The sequence below is a fragment of the Euleptes europaea genome, chromosome 10 (genome assembly GCF_029931775.1).
Source record: "Euleptes europaea isolate rEulEur1 chromosome 10, rEulEur1.hap1, whole genome shotgun sequence".
Taxonomy (NCBI): domain Eukaryota; kingdom Metazoa; phylum Chordata; class Lepidosauria; order Squamata; family Sphaerodactylidae; genus Euleptes; species Euleptes europaea.
The window spans coordinates 17,067,852-17,091,859 of record NC_079321.1 but is presented as its reverse complement, the minus strand read 5'-3'; the positions used below and the strand labels follow the sequence as shown (position 1 = coordinate 17,091,859).

Here is a 24,008-nt window from a genome sequence, read left to right as displayed (position 1 = left end):
TGGGGAAGGGACTTAAATTCCACCCAGCTTTGCTCTTGCTGTGCTTAATGCAACATGAGCCATTTATAGGTATATTCAAAGATGCTCCACTTCTCTTTGCTTGCAAATGCCAACTGAGTAACCCATTATGTGTCTGGCTAAGTAGAAAATTATCTCCCACTGTGTGCCGTGACTTCTGAGATTCTTAACCATATGCTCAACAGACCATATTTAGTCATCCTGCCAACAGCTTGAAAGGGATCCAACTGGGAAAGAACTGTTTGCTGTGGCACTATTCCCTGCTCAATTACTTCTGCCTCTCGTTTGCCACGAAAATGGAAGGCACCCATTTGTTTTCTTCACTGAAAAGAGTAAGGCAAGCCCCACCTTAGGCATAATGGGTTGGATCCCACCAGCTTTCCACCAGTGGGAGGGGATCCGTTCCTCTCCCCCAGCCACATCCTGTGACCTCTGAAACCTAATGCTTGGAGTTATGGGACCGTTGTGGATGAAAAGCCATGAGGGTCAGACACCTGCAGAGAGGAAGGGAATCAGACAAGATTGGCCCTCCTGTCTCCTAGCAGCAGAACACTGTCCGGATAAAACTCAGTGCTTCTGCTAACCATTGTCTGATATCCATTATGGAAATTAAGCACTTCTAAAATTAGAAGTACCTGGTTTATCTTCAAACTGCACGTGCTGATAATGTTTGTCCAGTTATTCCCAAAGTGTTCAGGAACCATTTGCTCCGTTCTTCACACATTTTAAAAATTAAGGCTAGTGTTTACTGTGAGACCTTGTAAATTACGGCATTGAACAAAGACCTTAAAAGTACCTCTGCTCTGACAATTTTAACAGGGACATCTAAAAACAAAACCGATAAATGCGTCTTCCTGTTATACATCGAAGCAAACTCCATCAGCAACAATAAAGGACAGAAAGTCAAGGATTATGAACAGGGAACGCACCATCGGCCATGCATGGAGTTCTCGCTTAGAGATCTTTACGCTGTCCAGGAGATCCAGGCAGAAGAGCACCTGCTCAAACTCATTGTCAAGTATGTAATGGGTATTGGTTTTCTATCAGTGTTTGCTTGCTTTCTTACGTCAGCATCTCAGTCTTCGTTCACATGGGTTTTAATAGTAGGGCAGGACCCCTTGGTTAAGCGTGAACTTGCCGTTAGAAAGAACTGGTGGATTTTTCATACAACTTAAAAATATGTGAATGCAACGTATCAGAAGCTGTTGGTTAAAATGCACCAGTTTTGGTATCTGTGATGCAATGCATGCTAGTGTGCCTCATCCCGGAAATCTTGTTTGTCTGTAAGGTGCGACTGGACTTGAATCTAGCTGTTCTACTGCAGATCAACATGGCTACCCTCTGAAACTATTTCTCTGGAGCAGTGTTTTATTTAGAAACCTCATGGGGTATTTTCCTACCCCTGTAAGTGGACTGGGGTGCAAAAACTACCCTAATGGCAAACTGCATAGATTTCTGGGATGTTTTTCTACCACAGATGCTTTTTTTGTTTACAGTAAGAAAACTGTTAGTGGTAACTGGCTGTACTTTGGGCACACTGTCTGCTACTGTACAGGGGACAACGTCCTAAGAGGAGACGTTTCTAGAGCCGCTTCTCTCTGCATTCTGCCCTTTCAGCAAAATACAACTTGGGTAGATTTCAGGGAGAAAAGAAGATGAGCGGGGAGGGGCTGCAGTTAAAACAAAGCTGTGTCTTTATATTTAGAGCAGCAAAAGTAAAAACATCAAAGGTGGTGACATCAGCAGGCAGGATGTCCCCTATGGCAACAAGTCTCCTAGGCAACCTTCTCAGGGAGGAGGTGTCATTTGTGCCCTTGTTGACTCTTCCTGTGGAGGAGGTTTTGGCCATAGTCACAACGATGACTGTTTATAAGGACATGAATCCGCTTTTCTACTGGGAAAAAAATCCTGAAGAATCCCCCCTCCATCCTCACTTATTTTTCATAAGTCAAAACTAAGAACAAAAGAACCACCTTGTTCTCTACCTGATGCCTGGGAGGGGAGAGAGTTAATGCCAAATGTAGGACAGGAAGCATCCTGATTAGTATTTGAGGTGCTATTAACAGAAGGGTCATAAAACCTTGCTGAGGGTTACTTGAAGTTCACTGCTTACAGCAAACAGCAGGCTTCTACAGAAGAAAATATATGGAGCTTCTCCCATGGAGCATTTAAGTCTTAATGAGACAAAGCGTAATACTCCAGTTGGAATTCGTGGGGCGTACAAGTACTCATGTTTGGCTGGATTAAACTTATTTGCGTATCTGACAGACCTGAAATTTTTGAAAAGTTAGATTCTGCTGTCTGTACAGAAGTAGCTGTGAGACTTGTAAGAAAACAAAAACACTAGTTCTGCCAGCTCTGTTGCAGTTGGCAAGGTCAGAGCAGAGCCATGTGTATTCTACAACAGAAGGAGATCGGTCAAGGATTTCAGCATTTTAAAAATCTCAAGCTGTATTTTTTTTAACTACACGTTTCTCCTGACTGTTATGGCTGTAAAGGTGAGTTTCAAAGGTTGGTGAGCAGTGCCTGGTGAAATCTCTGAAGCCATGGTGGGGTCTCAAGAGGACGCAGGGTTGAGGGGGTAGAAATTTAGCGTCCTCCTTCGCTTCTGGCCTCATGCCGTGCCTAGCAGGGGCAGCACATTTAAATCTATCAAATGTGTATGGCTGCAGAAGTCAGTTTTGGTGCAGAATATGCATTCATTTAGAGCCCAGTGGTTTTGGGGGAGGGAGAATGGGGCTTATGAGGTCATCAACACAGATTACATACACCCCTGTATAGCATATATTCACTTTAAATTATGTGTTAACATCACTTTTTTCTTTTCTCTCCATAGCTCCCTTTGTCCTACTATCTACGGTCATGAGGTAAGTGCATCCCAACAAAGATATTCTAGCCCTTGAAAACGTCAGAACATTTTTGTTCAGTATTAAAGTCATTGTATTGTTAGATATGCTTCAAAAGTCTTTTGGGGATAGGTACTGTTGGTAGTTGGAGATGTCAGGCGCTTTGAAGGGTTTTTTCCTTCCCCTTGATTTAAATTGAGCCACCCCAAGCAGGTCTCTGGAGCTTTGGCATATAAATTAGTGCTTGGAATATTGCATATGACTTGTTTAGCTGTTCTTTAGCAGTCTTGTTTACTGGTTTATGTGCATAACTTTCTCTGTGAGGAACTGTTTTAGTTATGCAGCTTTTATATTTGTGTATTTTATTTGGTCTCAAGTGGAAAATTAATATTTTTAAGATATGTGAGCAAATCTGCCTTTGAATAATCTATCAAAACTAAACATCAAATACTATTAGCCAGGCTTTAAATCAGAATAAATTACCTTTCAAGAAATATTAAATGTTTCCATCAAAGGAGTCTCTTTGTCTCTTTTTATTGCCTGTCTTTGATTGAACAGATAGTGAAAGCCGGCTTAGTGCTGGCATTATTTGGAGGATGCCAAAAATACGTGGATGATAAAAACAGGATTCCTGTTCGAGGAGACCCACATATCTTGGTGGTTGGGGATCCAGGATTGGGGAAGAGTCAGATGCTGCAGGTATGGAATTATTGGCTCATAAATACGGCTTCTTAAAAATACTGTAATCCTTAAAGATCACGACGGGTAGCCGTGTTAGTCTGTCAATTGGAGTAGAAAAGAGCAAGAGTCCAGTAGCACCTTAAAGACTAACAAAATTTCTGGCAGGGTATGAGCTTTCGTGAGCTCACAAAAGCTCATACCCTGTCAGAAATTTTGTTAGTCTTTAAGGTGATACTTGACTCCTGCTCTTTTCTACTGTAATCCTTAAAGTTCTTTTTAAAAAGCACTAGCTACCGTATTTCTTCGACAATACAAAAATATCCCATGTCCTTTCCCCTGGGCTTGTTCTTTTGGTGTGATTACGGTAGCCCGAACCTAGCACATTCAAGAAATGTTTTCTGTTTGTTTAGGCTGTATGCAACATTGCTCCTCGCGGAGTGTATGTTTGTGGCAATGCCACAACTACATCTGGCCTGACGGTCACTCTGTCTAGAGACGGTGCCTCTGGGGATTTTGCTTTGGAAGCTGGTGCCCTCGTACTTGGAGATCAAGGTATGACATCGAGCTGTTAGCTTTCTTGCACAGACAGGATCAGCTAGTTTCGACCAATTCATTTAGCCGTTGATACGCTGCATTAACATTAAAAAAAAAAAAAAAATCTGTATTCCCAGTGGGTTAGATCCAGCACAAGAATGCTTCGGGGACTGCACAAGGATCACCGATCTTTCCAACTTTCCTCCAGCCTAAGAAGCCTCGCTCCAACTCAAGTGGCTCTTCCATTGGAGGAAGAGCCACTTAAGATGGAGGAAGGCTCCTTGGCGGATGGTTGCTTCCACCCCATTATATCCAGTCCTTTTCCTCTGATGCTTTCTGCTGTCACAGTGATAGTTTTGGAAAGGATGCACCTGCCAATTATTTTCTCCTCCTCCCCTTGTGAAAATTATTTCCAGGAATTTGTGGAATAGATGAGTTTGACAAGATGGGCAACCAGCACCAAGCCTTGCTGGAAGCAATGGAACAGCAAAGTATCAGCCTCGCGAAGGCTGGTATCGTTTGCAGCTTGCCAGCTAGGACGTCAATAGTAGCGGCGGCCAATCCAGTTGGAGGTCACTATAACAAAGGCAAAACGGTATCGGAGAATCTGAAGTAAGTATTTCTACAATGTTTGTTGTTGTTTCCAGCAGAAATGAGATGGGTGGGAGGTTTGCGATCATTCATGCAAAAATTCAAAACTACGTTGTAAGGAACCTATTTATGCTTCTGTTAGCTTTTAGGGAGGGAATGCATTTGTCGTTTTCTCCAGAATGCACAATGTGAATTGTTCTTGCTGCTTGTAATTGTTTGTGTGTGTGTAGTGTCTTAATAAAAGTTTGCAAATGTATTTTCATGGCTTGCTTTGAATAGATCTTGTGTATGTGAATTCTACTCCACACTGTGCTTTCTGATGTGTTTTGCTGTAGAAGAAATATATACCCAACATCCTGCACAGTTATAGATGTTCTGCTTGCCATTTGTTTTTCCCTCCCCATATTGTAGGATGGGAAGTGCCTTATTGTCCCGGTTTGACTTGGTGTTCATCTTGCTGGACATACCAAATGAGGACCACGACCACCTGCTCTCCGAACACGTCATGGCAATGCGTGCTGGGAAACAGGCTGGGTGTAGCAGCGCTGTAGTGACACGTGGAAGCTCACAAGATTCACATGTGTCAGTCCTTGAAGCCTTTCCAGATAAGCCGTTATCAGAACGTTTAAAGGTAGTTTAGTTCAGGTATTTTCTTTAAAAATTACATCCCGTATCTCCGTAGAATGAGCAGACACTGCCTAGATGAGATGTGCTACAGAAGGACTTTATCCTTTTTTTCCATGTGCAAAACTGGAACAGGGAGCTTGGGCATTATCTTCTGTATCTCACACTAAATCCCTCTAGCCATTCTGGTGTAGTGGTTAAGAGGGGTGGTTTGGAGCGGTGGACTCTGATCTGGAGAACTGGGTTTGATTTCCCCACTCCTCCACATGAGCAACAGATGCTAATCTGGTGATCCAGGTTGGTTTCCCCACTCCTACACATGAAGCCAGCTGGGTGACCTTGGGCTAGTCACACTCTCTCAGCCCCACCTACCTCACAGGGTGTTTGTTGTGCGGAGGGGAAGGTGATTGTAAGCCGGTTTGATACTTCCTTAAGTGGTGGAGAAAGCCAGCATATAAAAACCAACTCTTCTTCTTCTACTACTTTGTCAGGTTTGTGACGGCACAAGGCCTTTAATCTGCACTTCATTGTCCTATTCTGACCTCTGGAAGCATTGCTTACTGTATGCTTCAGTTAAACTTCACTTGTGATACTTCTGGGCACCACAGATCCTTCTTTTATTTCCTCCTGCCTCCAACTTGTGTTATGTTACTCATCATTTTCTTACCTCTTTTTTCTCCCCTTTTTCTGCTCCACTTCACACGCAGTTTCTTCTATACGACTATCTATTAATCTGATTTTTGCCAAGTTCTTAACATGCCCTAAATTCCTTTCTGACTACTGCTTGTTTTGTGTGGAAATACCTGCCTGCAAATATATATATATATATAGCTAGCTGCCTCAGAAGGATTCCACAGCTGATGATACTGAAAGTGTCTGAGAAGTCCAGAACAACCAGAGTGCACTCCCCCCACTCATGAAGGTCATCTAACTAGGGGCCCAAGGCGGTTTCTGTGCCACAGCTAGGACAGAAAGCAGACTGAAAGGGGACCTAGGCAATCGGTTTCATTCAGAAAGCCCCAAAGAGTTGTGCCTTGCCCAAGAAGAATAAGTTGGAAACTGGGCGGAAATTGGTTCTTGTAGGTTATCCGGGCTGTGTAACCGTGGTCTTGGAATTTTCTTTCCTGACGTTTCGCCAGCAACTGTGGCAGGCATCTTCAGAGTAGTAACACTGAAGGACAGTGTCTCTCAGTGTCAAGGGTGTAGGAAGAGTAATATATAGTCAGAAAGGGGTTGGGTTTGAGCTGAGTATTGTCCTGCAAAAGTATTGTCCTGTAAGTATCAAGATAATGTGCTAGTGAGGGTATGGTATGTTAATATGGAACCATTGTATCCTGAAGTGATCTGTTAATGTGTGTAATCCAAAGCTAATCTGTATGGCTATTGTTGAATGTTGTCTTTGTCTGGAGGTTTTTCAGGGCAGGAAGCCAAGCCTTATTCATTCTTAAACTCTCCTCTTTTCTGTTAAAGTTGTGCTGATGTTTATGAATTTCAATGGCTTCTCTGTGCAATCTGACAAAATAGTTGGTAGAATTGTCCAGTCTTTCAGTGTCTTGGAATAAGACCCTGTGTCCTGTTTGTGTCAGTCCATGTTCAGCCACTGCTGATTTCTCAGGTTGGCCAAGTCTGCAGTATCTTTCATGTTCTTTTATCCTTGTTTGTATGCTGCGTTTTGTGGTCCCGATGTAAACTTCTCCACAGCTGCAAGGTATACGATATACTCCTGCAGAGGTGAGGGGGTCTCTTTTGTCTTTTGCTGATCGTAGCATTTGTTGTATTTTCTTGGTGGGTTTAAACACTGTTTGTAGGTTATGTTTTTTCAAAAGTTTCTCCATCCTATCAGTGACTCCTTTAATAAATGGCAAGAATACCTTTCCTATGGGAGACTGTTTTTCTTGAGTTTTCTGATTTTTGTTTGGTTTAATGGCCCTTCTGATTTCATTCTTGGAGTAGCCGTTTGCTAGCAGTGCGTGATTTAGATGATTAGTTTCTTCCTTGAGAAACTGTGGTTCACAGATCCGTCTTGCACGGTCCATTAATGTTTTGATTATTCCTCTTTTCTGTCGGGGGTGGTGGTTGGAGTTTTTGTGTAAGTAGCGATCTGTGTGAGTTGGTTTCCGGTAGACCTTGTGACCTAACTGAAGGTTTGTTTTACGGATGACAAGGGTATCAAGAAATGGGAGTTTACCCTCAATTTCCTTTTCCATGGTAAACTGAATGTTTGGATGGATATTATTAAGATGGTTTAGAAAGTCCATTAATTTTTCTTCACCATGGCTCCAAATGGTAAATGTATCATCTACGAACCTGAACCAGACTGTAGGTTTGTAAGGTGCTGATTCTAATGCTGTCTTTTCAAAATATTCCATGTAAAAGTTTGCTATTACTGGACTGAGTGGACTTCCCATAGCTACTCCATCAATCTGTTCATAAAATTCTTGATCCCATAGGAAATAACTTGTTGTCAAACAATGGTGAAATAAGGCTGTTATATCTTCTGGAAAAATCTGGTTAATCAATGAGATTGTGTCTTTTACTGGAACCTTGGTAAAGAGGGATACAACATCAAAACTGATTAATATATCCTTTGGATTGAGTCTTAACGGACTGATTTTGTTGATGAAGTGAGTTGAATCTTTGATGTAAGAAGTGGTTTTTCCAATGTGGTCCTGTAGGAGGGTGGTCAAATATTTAGCTAATTCATATGTTGGGGAACCAATGGCACTCACGATGGGTCGGAGTGGAACGGAATCCTTATGAATTTTAGGTAGTCCATATAATCGTGGTGGTTGTGCTTCAGTCTTGCATAGTTTTCTGTGTGTGTCGGGATGACGAGTGGAATTCTTGATCAGAATGCTAGTTTTCCTGGTAATTTTGCAAGTTGGATCTCGTTTTAGTTTTTTGTATGTGGCAGGGTCCAGAAGTTCCTCAATCTTCTTTTTGTATTCTTCTGTTTTCATGATCACTGTGGCATTGCCTTTGTCAGCTGGTAGAATAATGATTTCTGGATCTGCATTGAGGGTCTTGATGGCGTTTCTCTCCTTGCGTGTTATATTGCTAGCAGGGGGCTTTGCTTTTCGTAGAATTCTTGCTGTCTCTCCTCTTATTTCCTCAGCATCTTCTTCAGGTAGATTACGAATGGCAGAATCTACATTTGCAATGATGTCTTCCACTGGAATTTGGGTGGGAGTGACTGCAAAGTTTCCTCCCTTAGCTAAGATGGAAGTTTCTTCAGGTGAGAGTTGTCGGTCTGTCAGATTGAAGATAATCCGTTTGTTGTCAAGTTTTGGACTGTTCTGTCTTCTTTCCTGTAATTTGTTAAACTTTTGCTTCTGTCTGGAAGTATGGCTGGTTAACCCCTGTTCCATTTTTCTGTAGGTGAGATTATCAATCTTGTCCCAATCATGGCTTCTCATTTTGTGGCTAGTATTGATATGTAAGGAAAACAACTCCTTGTCTGTGGCAGCAAGTTCTCTGCGGGTAGTGTGAATTCTCTCTCGTAAGAGAGCCCGTTCTAGATGGTCATAAATGCGGTTAGCTCGTGAAGTTTTAAAGATTCTTTTACTTGTGAGAAAAGATGGACTGGTTCCAGTGTCTCTGCATCGCAGTAGAAAAGTTAAAGAACAAAGTAGATGTGCTTTCTTGTTCCGAAGTGTTTCCAATCTCCGGGTCTGTTGAAATATTTCCTCCCCGTAGAGGCGTTCAAAATATTGTCGAACAGGGGTTAACCAGCCATACTTCCAGACAGAAGCAAAAGTTTAACAAATTACAGGAAAGAAGACAGAACAGTCCAAAACTTGACAACAAACGGATTATCTTCAATCTGACAGACCGACAACTCTCACCTGAAGAAACTTCCATCTTAGCTAAGGGAGGAAACTTTGCAGTCACTCCCACCCAAATTCCAGTGGAAGACATCATTGCAAATGTAGAATCTGCCATTCGTAATCTACCTGAAGAAGATGCTGAGGAAATAAGAGGAGAGACAGCAAGAATTCTACGAAAAGCAAAGCCCCCTGCTAGCAATATAACACGCAAGGAGAGAAACGCCATCAAGACCCTCAATGCAGATCCAGAAATCATTATTCTACCAGCTGACAAAGGCAATGCCACAGTGATCATGAAAACAGAAGAATACAAAAAGAAGATTGAGGAACTTCTGGACCCTGCCACATACAAAAAACTAAAACGAGATCCAACTTGCAAAATTACCAGGAAAACTAGCATTCTGATCAAGAATTCCACTCGTCATCCCGACACACACAGAAAACTATGCAAGACTGAAGCACAACCACCACGATTATATGGACTACCTAAAATTCATAAGGATTCCGTTCCACTCCGACCCATCGTGAGTGCCATTGGTTCCCCAACATATGAATTAGCTAAATATTTGACCACCCTCCTACAGGACCACATTGGAAAAACCACTTCTTACATCAAAGATTCAACTCACTTCATCAACAAAATCAGTCCGTTAAGACTCAATCCAAAGGATATATTAATCAGTTTTGATGTTGTATCCCTCTTTACCAAGGTTCCAGTAAAAGACACAATCTCATTGATTAACCAGATTTTTCCAGAAGATATAACAGCCTTATTTCACCATTGTTTGACAACAAGTTATTTCCTATGGGATCAAGAATTTTATGAACAGATTGATGGAGTAGCTATGGGAAGTCCACTCAGTCCAGTAATAGCAAACTTTTACATGGAATATTTTGAAAAGACAGCATTAGAATCAGCACCTTACAAACCTACAGTCTGGTTCAGGTTCGTAGATGATACATTTACCATTTGGAGCCATGGTGAAGAAAAATTAATGGACTTTCTAAACCATCTTAATAATATCCATCCAAACATTCAGTTTACCATGGAAAAGGAAATTGAGGGTAAACTCCCATTTCTTGATACCCTTGTCATCCGTAAAACAAACCTTCAGTTAGGTCACAAGGTCTACCGGAAACCAACTCACACAGATCGCTACTTACACAAAAACTCCAACCACCACCCCCGACAGAAAAGAGGAATAATCAAAACATTAATGGACCGTGCAAGACGGATCTGTGAACCACAGTTTCTCAAGGAAGAAACTAATCATCTAAATCACGCACTGCTAGCAAACGGCTACTCCAAGAATGAAATCAGAAGGGCCATTAAACCAAACAAAAATCAGAAAACTCAAGAAAAACAGTCTCCCATAGGAAAGGTATTCTTGCCATTTATTAAAGGAGTCACTGATAGGATGGAGAAACTTTTGAAAAAACATAACCTACAAACAGTGTTTAAACCCACCAAGAAAATACAACAAATGCTACGATCAGCAAAAGACAAAAGAGACCCCCTCACCTCTGCAGGAGTATATCGTATACCTTGCAGCTGTGGAGAAGTTTACATCGGGACCACAAAACGCAGCATACAAACAAGGATAAAAGAACATGAAAGATACTGCAGACTTGGCCAACCTGAGAAATCAGCAGTGGCTGAACATGGACTGACACAAACAGGACACAGGGTCTTATTCCAAGACACTGAAAGACTGGACAATTCTACCAACTATTTTGTCAGATTGCACAGAGAAGCCATTGAAATTCATAAACATCAGCACAACTTTAACAGAAAAGAGGAGAGTTTAAGAATGAATAAGGCTTGGCTTCCTGCCCTGAAAAACCTCCAGACAAAGACAACATTCAACAATAGCCATACAGATTAGTTTTGGATTACACACATTAACAGATCAGGATACAATGGTTCCATATTAACATACCATACCCTCACTAGCACATTATCTTGATACTTACAGGACAATACTTTTGCAGGACAATACTCAGCTCAAACCCAACCCCTTTCTGACTATATATTACTCTTCCTACACCCTTGACACTGAGAGACACTGTCCTTCAGTGTTACTACTCTGAAGATGCCTGCCACAGTTGCTGGCGAAACGTCAGGAAACAAAATTCCAAGACCACGGTTACACAGCCCGGATAACCTACAAGAACCAATGAACTCTGACCGTGAAAGCCTTCGACAATATTTTGGGCGGAAATTATTTTCATCCTGAGATTCCCATAAGAACATATAAAAACATAAGAAAGGCCCTGCTGGATCAGACCAAGGCCCATCAAGTCCAGCAGTCTGTTCACACAGTGGCCAACCAGGTGCCTCTAGGAAGCCACTAACAAGACGAGTGCAGCAGCACCATCCTGCCTGTGTTCCACCGCACCCAAAATAATAGGCATGCTCCGCTGATACTAGAGACAATAGGTATGCAGCATGACTAGTATCCATTCTAACTAACAGCCATGAATACCCCTCTCCTCCATGAATATGTCCACTCCCCTCTTAAAGCCCTCCAAGCTGGCAGCCATCACCACATACTGGGGCAGGGAGTTCCACAATTTAACTATGCGTTGTGTGAAAAAATACTTCCTTTTATCTGTTTTGAATCTCTCGCTCTCCAGCTTTAGCAGATGACCCTGTGTTCTAGTATTATGGGAGAGGGGAAAAAACTTCTCCCTGTCCACTTTCTCCAAACCATGCATAATTTTATAGACCTCTATCATGTCTCCCCTCAGCCGCCTTCTTTCCAAGCTAAACAGCCCTAAGCGTCTTAACCGCTCCCCATAGGACAGTTGCTCTAGTCCCCTAATCATTTTGGTTGCTCTTTTCTGCACCTTCTCAAGCTCTGTAATATCCTTTTTTAGGTGTGGTGACCAGAACTGTACACAGTATTCCAAGTGTGGTCTCACCACAGATTTGTACAAGGGCAGTATGATATCAGCAGTTTTATTCTCTATTCCTCGTCTAATTATGGCCAGCATGGAATTTGCCTTTTTTACAGCAGCCGCACACTGGGTTGACATCTTCATTGAGCTATCCACTACCACCCCAAGATCCCTTTCTTGGTCTGTTGCTGCCAGCACAGATCCCATCAGTGTATATGTGAAGTTGGGATTTTTTGCCCCAATATGCATCACTTTACACTTACTCAAATTGAATCTCATTTGCCATTTTAATGCCCATTCTTCCAGTGTGCAGAGATCCTTCTGGAGGTCTTCACAGTCCGATTTTGTTTTAACCACCCTAAATAATTTGGTGTCATCTGCAAACTTGGTTACTTCACTGTTTAACCCCAACTCCAGGTCATTGATGAACAGGTTGAAAGGCACTGGTCCCAACACAGATCCCTGAGGCACCCCACTGCTCACATCCCGCCATTGTGAGAACTGACCATTGATTCCTACTCTCTGCTTCCTATTTTTCAGCCAGCTCTCAATCCATAAGAGGACTTGTCCTCTTATCCCGTGACTATGAAGTTTGCTTAGCAGACTTTGGTGGGGGACTTTGTCAAAAGCTTTTTGGAAATCCAAATACACAATATCCACAGGCTCATTCCTGTCCATTGACGCTTTCAAAAAACTCTAACAGGTTAGTGAGACAGGACCTACCCTTACAGAAACCATGTTGGGTTTTGCCCAGCAGACCTTGCCCTTCTATATGCTTGACAATTTTATCTTTAATAATGCTTTCCACTAATTTACCCGGAACAGACGTTAAGCTAACTGGCCTGTAATTTCCTGGGTCCCCCCTGGAACCTTTTTTATAAATGGGTGTTACATTGCCCATTCTCCAGTCCTCTGGTACAGAGGCTGATCGAAGGGACATATTACATATCTTTGTTAGAAGTTCAGCAATTTCCCATCTGAGTTCTTGAAGAACTCTAGGATGAATACCGTCTGGTCCCTGTGACTTGTTAGTTTGCAGTTTGTCTAGATGTTCTAGGACTTCCTGCCTTGTTACCACTATTTGCCTCAGTTCCTCATTTTCCCCTCTCCAAAATCTCTGTTCAGAAGGAATCTGCCCTGTATCTTCAACAGTGAAGACAGATGAGAAGAATTCATTTAAAGTATTGTCGAAGGCTTTCACGGTCAGAGTTCATTGGTTCTTGTAGGTTATCCGGGCTGTGTAACCGTGGTCTTGGAATTTTCTTTCCTGACGTTTCGCCAGCAGCTGTGGCAGGCATCTTCAGAGTAGTAACACTGAAGGACAGTGTCTCTCAGTGTCAAGAATTCATTTAGTTTTTCAGCAATCGCTTTATCCTCCCTTAGAGTTCCTTTACTCCCATTGTCATCCAATGGTCCAACCGCTTCCCTAGCTGGTTTCGTACTCCTAATATACTTAAAGAATTTCTTATTGTTTTGATGTGTTTAGCAATATGCCCGTCAAAATATTTTTTTGCATCTCTAATTATCTGCTTGCATTTCCTTTGTGCAAGTTTGTGTTTGCTTCTGTTCGCCTCGTTTGGGCAAATGTTCCAGTCTCTGAAGAAAGACTTTTTTTCTCTAATTGCTTCCTTCACCTTACCCGTTAGCCATGGTGGTGACCTCTTGGACTTATTACCTTTCCTGACCTGCGGTATACAAGCTAGCTGAGCCTCTAGTAATGTGGACTTGAGTAACCCCCAAGCCTTTTCAAGAGATTTAACCCTCCTAACTGTTCCTTTCAACTTCCTCTTTACCAGTTTTCTCATTTTAGAGAAGTTCCCTCTTTTAAAGTCAAAGGTAATTGTGTGAGAATTCCCAGTCACTTTCCCACTTGCATATAAATTAAATTTGATGCCATTGTGATCACGATTGCCAACTGGCTCATGATGAGATCCCCCACCCCCCCAGCAAAGGATGACTAACACCCTCCTTTAAGACTGCTGAAGCTGCCTTATACTGAATCAGACCCTTGGTCCAACAAGGCAGTATTGTCTACTCGGACCGGCAGCGGCTCTTCAGGGTCTCAGGCAGAGGTCTTGCACATCACCTACTTGCCTGGTCCCTTTAACTGGAGGTGCTGGGGATTGAACCTGGGACCTTCTGCATGCCAAGCAGATGCTCTACCACTGAGCAGCAGCTCCTCCCTCCCCTACATGAAGAGGACTCTTCATATAAGGAGGTACTTGTTAGGTTGGAAACTATCTCTGGCAGATCTTGATGGCCATGAAGGGTAAGAGTTGAGAACGCAAGTGGTGGCATGCACATCTCCACGGGCACACTTGGGCAAGGACAATTGCAATGGATACGTAGAAAGAGGGCTGGTGGAAGCCTCGGGAACAACTTCATCAGCTTCTGGGATCCAAAAAGTCTTTCACCAAGATCAGTGATTTTCTTCTGATCATTGAAGAAGAGTTGGTTTTTATACCACGATTTTCTCTACCTTTAAGGAGTCTCAAACTGGCTTACAAACATTTTGAGATAGGAAGGGCTGAGAGAACTGTGACTGGCCCAGGGTCACTCAGCAGGCTGCATGTGGAGGAGTGGGGAATCAAACCCGGTTCTCCAGATTAGAGGCTTCCACTTCTAATCGCTACACCACCCTGGCTCTGAAGAGTGGTGGCGGCTATTTTTGTATGTTTTGTTGTAGGGTCACGGAGCTATGCTTTGAGAGTTATTTCTAGCTAACTAGGCTTGATCTACAAAATCCTATTACTCTACCATTGAACCACGGTAGCTCTCAGTATGATGGCACTCTTACTAGCCTGGAGCACGTGAGCCTTCTGCATTTTCATTCAACACACTGAGTGGGAGAGCAAGCATGAGTGTACTGGCCCCACACCGGACTGGCAGCTTGCCAGCACTTTGCCTCCCTGTGGAGAAGTGCGCATGTGTACGCTCCCTCCTTGTGATTTGGGGTGCTGCTTTTCAAATGTTTCTGATCATGGGGAAGGAGTGTATGCGAACATGCTTCCTCCACATGCTGATGAGCCACCAATCTCATGAAGGCAGGGGGCACAGCTAGCACGCTCATGCATATCCTCTCCATTCATTGACTGAACTCATGGAGGGTTGTGTGTTTGAGGCTGAACTGGAATTCCTTAAGGCCTGAACTATAGTAGTTGTCATTCGTAGGTCATTCCTGGAGAAACTTTCGACCCAATTCCACACCAACTGTTAAGGAAGTATGTTGGCTACGCTCGGCAGTATGTACATCCCAGGCTGTCTCCAGAAGCTGCTCAGGTCCTGCAGGATTTTTACCTTGAGCTTCGACGGCAGAGTCAAAGAGCAGACGGTATGCCTATCACTACAAGGCAACTCGAGTCCTTGATACGTCTTACAGAGGTATGCTTTCATTGCATTTCATAGGAGCTCAGTAATTACATGAGAGGAGCCCCATGGGGCAGAGTGGTAAGCTGCAGTACTGCAGTCCAAACTGCCCACAACCTGAGTTCGATCCTGACAGAAGTCAGTTTCAGGTTGCCGGCTCAAGGTTGACTCAGTCTTCCATCCTTCTGAGGTTGGTAAAATGAGTACCCAGCTTGCTGGAGGTAAAGTGTAGACGACAGGAAGGCAATTGCAAACCACCCCGTAAACACAGTCTGCCTAGTAAGCATCGGGATGTGATGTCATGGGTCAGTAATGACTATGGGACCATGGGTCAGTAATGACCCGGTGCTTGCACAGGGGACTACCTCTACCTTTTAACTACATGAGATTAAGTATTAATTTTTCATTTAAGGCCCGATCAAGGTTGGAATTAAGGGAAAAGGCCACCAAAGAAGATGCTGAAGATGTCGTAGAAATAATGAAATACAGGTGCGTACACTAGATAAAATGTGGTTGGGGTAAAATCAAAACTTGTTGGGGCTCTGATAGGTATTTGGAATTCTATGTGCCCTCATTCACTTGGGTGAGCTTCACACGTCCCCAGAGTATTGCCTTTATTTACTCAGAGCGCCATGTACATGTGGAGCCCCACAAGATTAGAGTAAAAGTCTGACTTGAATAGTTCGAACTGTGTTTGTCATGCAAACAAATTCCTAATTAGCTAGTAAAGATGATGGGCCAAGTGTGGTGAGGGGTTGGGTCAAAAGTTCTGTTCCATGAATGGTGGAGCCTTTCTGTAGTACAAGGAATCTTCCATCGGTGGGACACACTTCGACCAGTAAAGGAAGGACAGTGAACACCCCCAAAAAAGTAACATAGACCAGTGCTGGTCATATTTGTTCTTTTAACATATACAGCCCGTTCCTGAGAGTTGCAGGCCAGGGACAGTGTGGGTGTGGCAGTGCCTCCAAAGAGGTTTTGCTGCTGCAATGGGAGGAAAAAAGGGCTATTTTTAAATAAAAATGAAGAAAAGGGGGGCATTAAAAACAGCAATGCTGCGCCAACAAAAAAGTGGTGCAGTACCGCCGTTGCTTAAGGGGCTGTTTCTGGGCTGAAACGAGTTAGAAAGCTGCCTAACGGCAGCCCCCCCCCCCAAAAAAAATGCCCCCCAAATGCCCTCCTGGGACACCGGCATGAGAACCTGCGCTGGGAGGACACCAGCGGGAGGCAGAGCTGGCATCCAAGGGCCGTGCTGCCACTGCAGTCTAGGGGGGCTGGCATAAGTGCCAGTTCAGACGGCGCAAGTGGCACGGACACCGGCGTAGGGGTCACGCCACCTCCTAAGCCCATTTGGCCTCCAACCTCAGGAATGGGCTGTTGGAATCAATGTGTTGTCAGTAGTCCTGATATTTCCTAGAGATCCTGTTGCAATGTTATCATTTGCAGACTGATGTAAGCTGAAAGGAGTCCAAGGGAGGACTACTGCACAGAAGCTTTTGTTTAAATAGTAATTGGGATTACAAACTGTTGTTGATTTCTGTGTGCGCATTTTTTTTTCTGTCTCAAGCATGTTAGGAACCTACTCTGATGAGTTTGGAAGATTGGATTTTGACCGTTCTCAGCATGGTTCTGGTATGAGCAACAGATCACAAGCAAAGAGATTTGTTTCTGCCCTCCATCGCATTGCAGAAAGAACCTACAACAATGTCTTTGAGTTTCAGCAGCTCCGGCAAATTGCCAAGGAGGCAAACATAAAAGTAAGTTGGAAACTAAAAATATGTGTTTGGTAAGGATGAAATTTATATATCAGCATTAGCAACCATAAAACAGTTGTAGAAGTTAATTGGGGAAAAAACTACTCCATTACTCAGCGTGATCCAAACATACAGTACCTAGCTCTGATTGCTGAACTCAAACCTATACATTGAGAAAAGGTATATTGAAGTTGCTTTCCCTATTCATGTGTCATCTTGCATCAGCACACCAGACAGTTGCTCCTGTGAATTATTTGTTTGTGCTATTCCTTCTTGAGAAACCTGACATCTTGATCTAAATAATATTCTCCTATTTCTAATCTACTGTGTAGTTTTCTGCATATTTTTATGCAGTTTTCTGCACCTATTTTACTGTGTGGTCACTAACAATTGGGTAGGCAATATATGGCAATTAATATGGCAATAAATAGTTTAATTTATCACACTTTATATAGCATCAGCATGTAATTAGATTTTTTGCTTTATTGAAGAGGACATTATTAAAGAATAGAAATGATTTGAATTCATTAAATAGACCTAGGATAAAAGCCATGTTCCCCAGAATACAGTAATTGGTGTGACTTATCATGCAGTTCTGACAACATATGTCCAAACTGATTGCCTCTGTGAGACATATGTTTCTCGCTCAGAGGGAGAAGGGCATCTTCATTATGGGTGTTTCCTTTTCCTCTTATCTCGGGAGGCAGGAACCAAATATTTAAATTTTTCTGACCTCTGAGGGTAAACGCCCCCTTGTGATCAGTTCTATTTCCTGCCTTGAACGGGAGAGCAGCCTTCTAGCAGCTCTCTGCTACAGAAATAATAGAGAAACCTTAACCTTACTTATTAGACCTAAAAATATTCTTATTTTAACAAACCTAAACTTAACCTAACTAATCTACTACTCAATTCTATTTACTGTCTTAATTTTCTGCCTATTCTCCTCAGAAGGGTCTTTTCCTGCCAAAAAAAAAATAAAAAAAAATGGCGGATCGGCATCAGGACAGCTATATAGCGCCTGCCAATTTAGACCCTAGCCTGCTAGTGGCCTTACCACTACAATTAGATGAACCCTCGGACAGTCACTCTGGTGACCTGAGGACCAAAACTCAAAAGGGAAAGGCAAAAGCGGCAAGAACGGCGCAGGCAAGTACAAACGGCTTGGCTCGACCGCTAACAAGCGCGCCAAATGCCTGCTGCAAAACGCACGCTGCTCTGCCGCGCCTGAAAGACGCGACTGCCAGATCGCAACAGAAAGCGGCCGGGAGAAAACAGCGGCGGTAGCCGCTCCTCCCACACAGCATGAACGGGGGAAATGAAGGAGGCTGGCGGCTCGCCTTTTTGCCTCGCCCGCCGTGCTCCGTCCTTAGGCGGCTCGCCTATTGTTATTCAAGGACGGGAAGCAGCGGGAAGCAGCCAGGAGAACACAGCGGCTATAGCCACTTCTCCCACACTGCACAAACGGGGAAAATGAAGGAGGCTGGCGGCTCGCCTTTTTGCCTCGCAATGCTCCGTCCTCAGGCGGCTCGCCTATTATTATTCAAGGACGGGAAGCATCAACGGAGACATCGACTGCCGGTAAGGTGACTTCGCCCCCCCCCCTCATAGATGCAGCCTGTTTTACTCCTGTAAGAGCAGAGCTCTCCGCCCTGATTAAAAACGCCTTCTCAGATGGCTTAAGGGCAGTACAACCTCCTTATCCTGCCCCATCCATACAGGGATCGTAGGGATCACACCCTCCAGCACCACAAACAGTAATCTGATTGCTAAAAGGGCAGAATATCAGCCAAAGCAGGGGAACGGCTGTGGCTCAGTGGCAGAGCGTCGGATTGGCATGCAGAGGGCCAATTCTGGTAGTAGGTGATGTGGAAGACCTCTGCCTGAGATCCTGGTGAGCCAATCACCAGTCCAAGTAGTATCAAGAGAGTACGTGCTGGCCAGCCTAAGCAGCGCTGAAAGCTAATTCACGGTCACAAAATTGCCAATTGGTACCCAGACTGTCTATAGTATTTAATGCAGAAGATTTCCTTCTGCATTGGCATAAAAACCTAGCTACTCTTGATCTCTCAGAGGACTCAGAGTGGGAGAAAAGACTCCAGATAGGTTTGTGCCAGCGCTTGATTATTTCTAACTCTGTTGAAAGCAGAGCGGGAGAAACCAATGGCACCCATACAATGCTCCACAGCCTCTAGGAAGCCTTTATATTTGGTTTATCGGCGCTTCTAAAATTCTAAAAGTGCCTTCAGTAGAATCACCTGTCACTGCCTTCACTCCTTCAACCTTGTTACATGGCCTTGCCATGATTAGGGACCTACAGATAGGAAGGCAGAGTTAGCAGGCATAAATGCTCAGAGGCCTTGGCACTCACTATCAAGCGCTTCTATCACATCTGCCCTAGTACACAGAGTGGCAATAATTTGGACTAGGAAGTTATATCAACTTTTTCCACAGGAAGAAAGAAACGCCTTTACAGGAGTACCCATGTTTTTTGAGAGTGGTATTCTTTCTAACTGATTCGAACTTCGATACCATGCCATATGCAGCTAGGACACTAGCCGCAGCATCAGATGCCAGAAGGGCATCCATGTTTTTTTTGAGAGTGGTATCCTTCCAGCTGATTCTACCTTAGATACCATGTCATCCATGTTTTCGAGAGTGGTATTCTTTCTAGCTGATTCCTCCTTAGATAACATGTCATATGCAGCTAGAACACTAGCCACAGCCTCAGCTGCCAGAAAGGCTCTCTGGGTACGCCCCTGGCAAGCGGAGTATATAGATCAAAATTGGTTATTATGGGCTTCCTGTATCAGGAAAAGACCTTGCTTGGAGACAATTTGGTCCCCATATCAGTGGAGACCAAAGACAAGTTTCTGCGCAAGGAATCCAAGGGATCACTCCCTCTATGTCCTTTTGTGCATACCACATACTTCAAAGATACAGACCTGATCAACCTAGAAACCACCGGAACCAGAATCGCAGCTCCTTTAGTAAAGGAGGACGATTCAATAAATCTCCAAAATCCTCCACCTTCCAGGGCAATAAAGGGGATAAACCCGACCGCCCAACCAAACAGTGACGCCAGCCACCAGTCAGTGGAAGGCAGGCTCAGCCTATTACACAGTCAGTGGTCACCTCCCAACCAGGCCTCTGGGTCACAAACATTATCTCACAAGGCTATCAGATAGAGTTTTTCTTACACTCCACATCGACTAGTAATATCTCCAACATTCCCCCCCCCCCAAAAAAAATCCATAGAACTTCAGAGGCCTCTTAGACATCAAGGCGATGGAGCCAGTCTCACCATTAGAGCATACATTGGGAGTCTATTCAGTATTCTTTACTGTTCCCAACAAAGGCGGCGGATGGAAAGCCATCCTAGACCTCAAGTTTCTGAACAGATTATCCCATTAAAGCGCTTCAGGATGGAGACACTAAAGTCAGTCACACAGGTCCTCAGGGAAAAGCATTTTCTTACATTCTAATACACCCGGCACATTGTTGTTTCCTTCGGTTCCCGTACAAGGGACACCTCTTCCAATTCAGGGCCTTACGATTCGGGTTATCATCGCCCCTCCTCGAGTATTCACCAAAGTTCTGGACACACCAGTCACATCTCTGCACAAGGAGGGCGTGAGAATGCACCCTTCTCAGACGACATTCTGATTTGCGCAAGCTCGAACTAGCAGAGCATAGATCATTCAGAGAGAGTTCTGAAGAGGTTAACAGAACACGGGTCATAATCAACTTCAGAAAGACCCACTTAGTTCCATCCCAACGATTGAGAGAGATGGGGGATGGACATAGACACACTGACAAACTCCTTATACCTTCCAGTGGACAAAAATCCACAACATTTCATCTCTAGCAAAGAAAGCAATTAATTCCCGGTCGCCTTCTCTAATGTCCCTGACCAAACTGAAGGGTCACATGTCTGCATGCATTCCCGCAGTTCAAGGGGCACGCTTACGAGCAAGACCTCTTCAATGGTTCTTAAGGCCGTACCAAAGAGACATACCAAGGAAGAAGTGACAGAAATCTCATCCTGACCGAGGAAGTCAGATCAAGACTAGTATGATGGTTTCAGTCTCAGAATTTGACGAAAGGAAGTTGGTATCTCCGTCCAACACCAATTCAAATCTTCACGGACGCGTGTCTATCAGGTTGGGAAGCCACACTCAAGGGACAATGGCTCAAGCAACATGGACCATCAAGAACAGAATCTTCACATCAGTGCCCTAGAAATCAGGACGATCCTCAGAAGCGACTACATTTTTCCTTGGGCCGAGTCCAACCTCTCATCAAAATCAGCAGAACATATTCAGGGCACAGTCAACATACAAGCAGACTGGCTCAGCAGACAGGACATCAGCGAGGCAGAATGGTCTCTACATCCAGAGGTCTTTCAACTTATTACTCAGAGATTCGGCACGCCACAGATTCATCTGTTTGCATCCAGCATCATCGACCAGCTGCCAAGGTACTATTCCATGTACCGTCAACAGGGGGCGGAACAAATGGACCTCTTAATGTCACCAGGGCCACACGACCTACTGTACGGGTTCCCCCCCTCCCTCCAAGGGTATTGAGAAAGGTACGACTTCAAAAAGCATCAGTCAGATTCATAGCTCCATATTGGCTGCGACGACCGTGGTTCCCATCTATAATTCAGATGTCCATACAGAACCATTGGAGACTTCCAGACAGACAAGATCTCCCTCTACAAGACCCAATATGCCATCCCAATCCAGGGTGGTACAAACTGACCGCATGGGCACTGAAAGGAGATGACTTATAGCCCTAGGTTATAGCCCGGTGGCCGTCACTACCATATTGACAACAAGGAAGCCATCAGGAGGGACAGAGCTTAGGGCTAGCTACCTGCACTCTACAAAGGCAACTGGCATCTATAGCTACCATAGTACCCAAGGTATCTGGATACCGCTTAACCAAACACCATCACATAAAAGCCTTTTTAAGGGGCGTCAGTTATTTAGCTCCTCCTGTTAGACACAGGTTCACAACTAGAGCCTGCACACAGCTTTGACAGCACTCACACAACTACCATTCGAACCAATCACTGAGATAGGACAAAATGTAGCTGCAAGTTTCACAGGGAGTAGGACATAGTGCTTACATCTTCTGCACTAACCCCAAGAATCCTAAGGAGAAGGCCTGGCACTAGCTAGACCTAAGAAGGGCACTACCTGTTTACATTTATCTTACTAAAATTATTAGGAACTCTGACTCCTTATTCGTTCATATCTCACCACCTGACAAGGGCAAGCATATGTCCAAGGCATCCATTAGTAGGACCATCACCTTATACATAACACAGGCTTATAGAATAAATAACCTACCTGCTCCTGCGGGCGTTACTGCCCACTTGGGAAGAAGTGCGGCTACTTCAGCAGCCTTCGACTGCCGTGCTTTATGGAAGAGATATGTAAGGCTGCAACTTGGTCCTCGGTGTCCACATTTGTGAGACACTACAAATTAGATCTATACTTGTCAGCAGATGCCGCCTTAGGCAGACGAGTACTGCAAAGTATACTTCAGGACGTCTAACCCTCCCAAGGGCGGGGGACAGCTCTTGTATGTCCCATAATGAAGATGCCCTTCTCCCTCTGAGCGAGAAAGAGCCTTGGCTACTTACCGTGAAGGCTTCTTCTGCTCAGAGGGACGAAGGGCATCTTGCCCGCCCAGACGTCAGTAAAATATAAATAAAACAAATAAAATAAAATTACAGGTAATCATGGTTACATCTAACTTCCAGTTGACATTCAATTCAAGTTAAACGCTGTTTGTTGGTTCATGACTTATAGTTATCCTAAAGGTTCATCGTTAATGTTTATTAGGAACTTATTTCTTGTATAGAATTATAACTAACATGTTTCTTCAGTCTATCTTAAATACATAAGGCTCGGAAAGTCTTTAACTGATCACAAGGGGGCGTTTACCCTCAGAGGTCAGAAAAATTTAAATATTTGGTTCCTGCCTCCCGAGATAAGAGGAAAAGGAAACACCCATAATGAAGATGCCCTTCGTCCCTCTGAGCAGAAGAAGCCTTCACGGTAAGTAGCCAAGGCTCTTTCTGGGGAAGACTTCCACAGAGACACCAAGAGCTATTTCTGCTGGGCTGGAACATGCCATTGCTTATTCTTGATTCCCCACTCTTTTAAGTAGCATTCCACAATGCCACAGCACTAACTGCTTTTGAAACTCCGCTGCTGTAAATTTTTTGAAAGGAACCTTGATACCATATATTTACATTTCACGTATTGCATATTTGTTTGTCTGGATTACATAACTAGTGTGTTTTTGCTTCTTCCAGGTGGCTGATTTTGAAAATTTTATTGGATCTTTAAACGATCAGGGTTATTTCTTGAAAAAAGGTCCAAGATTATATCAGCTTCAAACTATGTGAGGGAACAGGTCCAGTAGAACACCGTGTTGTGTTGTGGTAAGGATGATTACAACTTGCAGGCAATCAAAGTTACAATCTTGGCTGAAATTCAAGATAATTTTACAAATTAGTACTTCCAGGAACACTGTTTGCATGTATTATAAATTGCATAATTGTATACACTGCATGCAAAGACTACTAAAGTGGGTATTTGCATAAGATAGGTTGGAAGGATATGTCAGCTCATACATCTCCTTCCTTCTCTCATGGAGCTATTCTCTATTTCTAGTGTTAACCATAATTTTGCTGTCTTGGATACATGATGGTTAGCATTAAGCAGGAAATGCGCAAGGAAGCTGCATGTGAGTGGGGGGAGGGAGAGAGCATAGGAACCCGTGGCTTGTTCATGACCCTCTCCTGAGGCAAGTTGTTGTTAAAATGCTTTGAAATTGAGTCAATAGTA

At 43.7% G+C, this 24,008-nt stretch overlaps 1 protein-coding gene across 1 annotated transcript in view; it reads left to right on the top strand.

Annotated features, from left to right (window-relative positions):
• The window catches only part of MCM8 (minichromosome maintenance 8 homologous recombination repair factor), a 29,459-nt gene extending 5,799 nt beyond the window's left edge, over positions 1 to 23,660 (top strand). The window contains exons 9-18 of the mRNA XM_056856037.1: positions 838 to 1,036; positions 2,855 to 2,885; positions 3,423 to 3,563; positions 3,956 to 4,097; positions 4,496 to 4,691; positions 5,082 to 5,301; positions 15,194 to 15,403; positions 15,801 to 15,877; positions 16,956 to 17,145; positions 23,474 to 23,660. Of these exons, the coding sequence (XP_056712015.1) occupies positions 838 to 1,036; positions 2,855 to 2,885; positions 3,423 to 3,563; positions 3,956 to 4,097; positions 4,496 to 4,691; positions 5,082 to 5,301; positions 15,194 to 15,403; positions 15,801 to 15,877; positions 16,956 to 17,145; positions 23,474 to 23,566 (1,499 nt within the window). The 3' untranslated portion in view covers positions 23,567 to 23,660. The remainder of the gene's footprint in view (positions 1 to 837; positions 1,037 to 2,854; positions 2,886 to 3,422; positions 3,564 to 3,955; positions 4,098 to 4,495; positions 4,692 to 5,081; positions 5,302 to 15,193; positions 15,404 to 15,800; positions 15,878 to 16,955; positions 17,146 to 23,473) is intronic.
• The last annotated feature ends 348 nt before the right edge of the window (positions 23,661 to 24,008 follow it).